General features: G+C 38.6%; 1 protein-coding gene across 1 annotated transcript in view; it reads right to left on the bottom strand.

Moving 5' to 3' along the window:
* gmfb (glia maturation factor, beta) overlaps positions 1–3,664 on the bottom strand; it is a 6,375-nt gene extending 2,711 nt beyond the window's left edge. Inside the window, exons 1-5 of the mRNA XM_020622972.1 lie at positions 3,530–3,664; positions 1,617–1,713; positions 965–1,014; positions 601–650; positions 24–108 (exon numbers count right to left, since the gene is read on the bottom strand). Of these exons, the coding sequence (XP_020478628.1) occupies positions 24–108; positions 601–650; positions 965–1,014; positions 1,617–1,713; positions 3,530–3,532 (285 nt within the window). The 5' untranslated portion in view covers positions 3,533–3,664. The remainder of the gene's footprint in view (positions 1–23; positions 109–600; positions 651–964; positions 1,015–1,616; positions 1,714–3,529) is intronic.
* Between the last annotated feature and the right edge of the window lie 808 nt (positions 3,665–4,472).

Raw genomic sequence — 4,472 nt, 5'->3', positions numbered from 1 at the left:
TGTATAATGGCACGGACGTTCTTACCCACTGGACTGGAGAAGATGAAGCAGAGGGGATAGGACACACGTCCGTCATCATGTTGGTACTTATAGCTGTAGACGACAAATGTATCTGGTGCTAAGGACAGGTCACTTCTTTCACATCAGGACCTTTATTTAGACAGGGCAGGTTCTCTGAGGGGCCACTTCTCTTTTGCAGGAACACCATAATCCCATTCACACAGTTACAAACATTCACATTGACCTGGAAGCTGCCCAGTACAACCAGTCTGACCTGCTGGCCACTGAGCATCTCCACTGGAGCAGTTGGGGGTTAAGGGCCTTGCTCAAGGCCACCGCCGTTGTGTTATTGAGGGTGGGCAAGTGTGGCTTTGTCACCTGACCCACAAGAATGAACAGAATAAACTAGATAAACTATAACCTAAAATTATCTGCTTTAAGCAAAAATCCACCTTAAAACTATTTAAAAATACTGGACATGTTGCAGGAAGGCGAGGACATCAGAACCGTTACCTCCAACAATTCATTATAAGCTACAGTAATGTTGCAGACTGAGAAGAGGAATAGTTTAAATACTGTTAAAATTCAGTCAAAGGATATCTGGGCTGTCTCTCAGGCAGTTCGTCCTTTAGATCATCAGGAGAAATGTCCTAAAAAAACAGACATGTAATGACTAGTTGCACCTTCTCTATTGTAGTGCACTGTCTAAAAGTTACACCTTATCCAGACAAGCTGCTATCCATTAATCTCCAACAGCTGACAAACTGTAAGACTGAGGCAAGTTTAACCACATGTAGTTCAATGACTTCATGATCACTTTTTAAAAACCCATTAGTTTTGTGTTAATTTAATTTCTAAAGATTTGAGTTTGGTGCCTTTAAATTTAAACTGTGAAAGCTGCATTATGTGCAGACACAAGAGTAAAGTACACCATATTATAATGACAGTGCAATGGAAAACTTACCTCATGTTCTTCATCAAGAATAACAAGCTGCTTGTCTTTGTCAATCTTCACTGAAGAGTAAAAATCAAAATAGAAAATATTTCAGTCAACAGCACCATGGACACTTAGTTTAATGGTAGTAGCTCTAAAAGGAGTGGTTAGGAGAGAAAAAAGTGCATATCTTTAAGAAAGCCAGTGAAGAGAACTGCCTGCCACTAGATTTCAAACTGCAAAAACATGGCAGCTTAATTAGAAACTGAAATCTGTTTCTGGAAATATGTGAGGTGGTAATATTTGAAGTGGACAAAGCAGCTGCACAATTTTTAAGTGCTTATTAGTTTGATTCAGGGATTTCAAGAGGCAGTGCACTGGCCTCCATTTTGTTCCACACAGCAGTGACCAATCTGCTGGTGGTGCAAGTGTTAATGATTCTTTTACCCCATAAACATTAGCTTTAGGCTTAGGCTTTAAAGAAGGAAGGGAATTTTTGGGAGATGACCCTTTTCTGAAAATTTCTAAGGATTTTGCTGCGGCAAAAACCAAGATTCACACTGTAACACAAAATTTAAAGCTAAGAATAATGGCACTCCGTAATGTCATAATAACAAATTAATATGCACAGTAACCATGCAAAAAAAGAGCAACTGACATCAAATATTTTTCCAGTACTCACTGATAATGGCCGCGTTATTGGTCGCCTTCCGGAAACGAAACTCCTTCAACTTTTTAACCAGATCTTCATCCACATCACACACCACCAGTGATTCACTCTGATACAAAAAAACAAACAAAATATCCATCTGGTCAATTAAATGTCATATTCATAAACAATACAAACCATTGTCCACGATTGTTTTTTCTGCTCCATCTTTGTCCAGAACTGATGAACCAAAGCCTTAACCTTGTGACTTACAACTAAAAACGACACCATATAGAGATCATGGGCAAACGGAATATTTAATTTGTCATGTTTTGCTGCTTATACTTACAAAAATATTAATAAAAGAGCCATGCATCTTAATCTGCTGCTGCATAAGTTATGTTTAATTATGCTTCACAATGTGAAGGATATTTGCTTAAGCTTTATATGTGTGGAGCACAGATGCATTGTTCCAGACTGCAGATTTAAGTGGTTTTCATGCATTTTGGTGCTTAGATGTAAAGCAATGATTACCAAGCCAGTGTGAAGCAAAACACATTTTTTAAAGAGGTTTCTTCTAAATATTAAAAAGCAACATTTTATTTGTTCATTCAACCATTCAATTACAATTATTGTAAATTTGGTTAGCAACAACCAAAGCCCTTTTATTTTGTTATTCAAATGTTATAGCTTTTACTCTACAAATATTAGAACATCCTGGTATTTCATGTTACTGTGAGTATGCAATTGCAGAGTGTAAACACTTTAAATGTTATTAAACCCCCATTTTCATAAAAATATTACCAAGGCCATGAATTCATGCCATTAGGTTTAGCTACAGCTGCTATTCATTTTGTCCATCCCACTTCTAATACCAAACGTATGCCCTGCTTGTCTATTGCAGTAACTTGACAGTTAGCATTAAACCATTTAAACTATCATGAGGAGTCCAACCTGACCCCAGAAAAGAATATACCACTCTCAACATGATTTTGCTGGTCTGACACTATGTCACGTCCGCACAACATTACATAACTCCAGCACACAGGCATAAACTCTTTAAGATATCTGAATTCTATAAATACACCCTCCCTGAGCAGATGGCTGGTGGGAGTCAGATTTCACAGAGATCTTCACAGATTAAGAAGAGACTTGAGTGTCTGTGATTGGAAACAGGATGCATGGGGAAAATGAAGAAAGCCGGAGGTGGCCATAGGTTTTCTGGTTTAAATTCCACCAGCCTCTGGCAGCTAGCACGCTAGTTTGACTGCTAATTCATTCAGGAAATATTAGTCAGCTACTTTAAACTATGCAGTTCATATGTTAAAATGCGACACTAACACTGCCCTCAATATTGGGCAGCACTTTGGAAAGTTAGGTTGTGATGACACGCATCAAAAATCCGAAGAGAAACATTATTCGTTGTGCTTACGGCAAGCTAACGTTAAGGCAGCTCCCCAAAAACAAGACGTGTTGAAACACATCACTGCCAACACAAACTACCCACAAATAGCTACATTACAACAGGAAACCCGCTAGTATGCCCTTCAAAATAATAGCAACCAATATTCTACAAATTTTAATACACGTGGTGTAAGCGTAGTTACCACGATTGTGACTGTAGCATTTTATGGAAAGAGTTTTAACAACTGAACTATTGATAAATTGATTGTAAATAGTGAAGATCAACGTCGTCGTCACCGAATCAACGTTTATTCACCCACGGTGATTTTATTCTGAAATCCAAACCCAGAAAACGGCAGTTGCTTCTTCAACTAACTTCACAGTGAGGGTGGCACTAATGCTAGGCTAGCAGGCTAACGCTATCAGTCTGCAACCTTACTTTTTGTCAGTTATCCTCGGAAATTCACGTTATTTAAGAGCACATGGTTACAAAGCTGAAACGGTAATACCGACAACTCTCGCAATGGCATTAGACAACTCACCATTGTTGCAGAGTTAAATGTTCTGTGAAGCAGTAGCTGCCGCTCTGAATGGTAGAGACGCTTTCAATTTTTTTTTACTTCACAGCATCTTGTGACTGGTCTGACCAAACCGAAACACAAGCGCCCCCGTCCTGCCAAACTCAGTCATAAACCTGTCCTTACTATTGCCCTACAGTCTTAGTACGACCTCTAATGATGTGTGTGTTGGGGGCACTGTTTAGCCTACCTAAGTAAAAGTAACAATACCACAATGGAAAAAATAATGTATATAACATTTAAGATAGTGTTAATTTTAATTACCCTCTATGCATATAATTTCAGTTACTACTAGGTAGCTGGTGAATTTCTCAGGGATCAATAAAATGTTACGATTATACTGTTTTATTTTTGTAATCTGATTACATTACATCCTGCAACACCTCACTCCAGCTCACTGTGCCTGCCCCCGTCTGTCAGTGGATTACTAGCTTTCTGAAAGCCACGATTGCTTCTGATTTATTAGCCCTTTTCCCTCTTGGAGGCATTTTAATAGCTGTAGAATTTGTTCAAAGACTTGAAAATGTAGAAGATGTGATAAATCGTAGAACAGACAAGAGGAGCAGTAAAAAAGACGTCTGCTCTCCCTTGAAATAATCCAATCTGCTAACATGATATAGTGAGCAAAACATAGCTTACATGCTAAACATCAGCATGTTGGCATTGTCAGTGTTAGCATGCTATCATTAGCATTTAGCTCATGACAGATGCAGGTAATTAGCAAACTAGTCCGTGAAAGGCTTATTTTGAGTTAGACAACTAAACAAAAGCATTTTGTTTTGGATTCTGGATATGGAAAATACTGAAAGTCTGCCATGCTATACACCCAACCTGCTTTGCTACATAAAATGAACATTATGTTTACAATGACACTGAACCTGCGCCAGCTCAGGAAGTTCGGCCTACT

The sequence above is a fragment of the Monopterus albus genome, unplaced genomic scaffold, assembly GCF_001952655.1.
Source record: "Monopterus albus unplaced genomic scaffold, M_albus_1.0 scaffold290.1, whole genome shotgun sequence".
Classification (NCBI taxonomy): Eukaryota; Metazoa; Chordata; class Actinopteri; order Synbranchiformes; family Synbranchidae; genus Monopterus; species Monopterus albus.
Note: the sequence above shows the minus strand (reverse complement) of the source record. Positions and strands in the feature narration are given on the sequence as shown.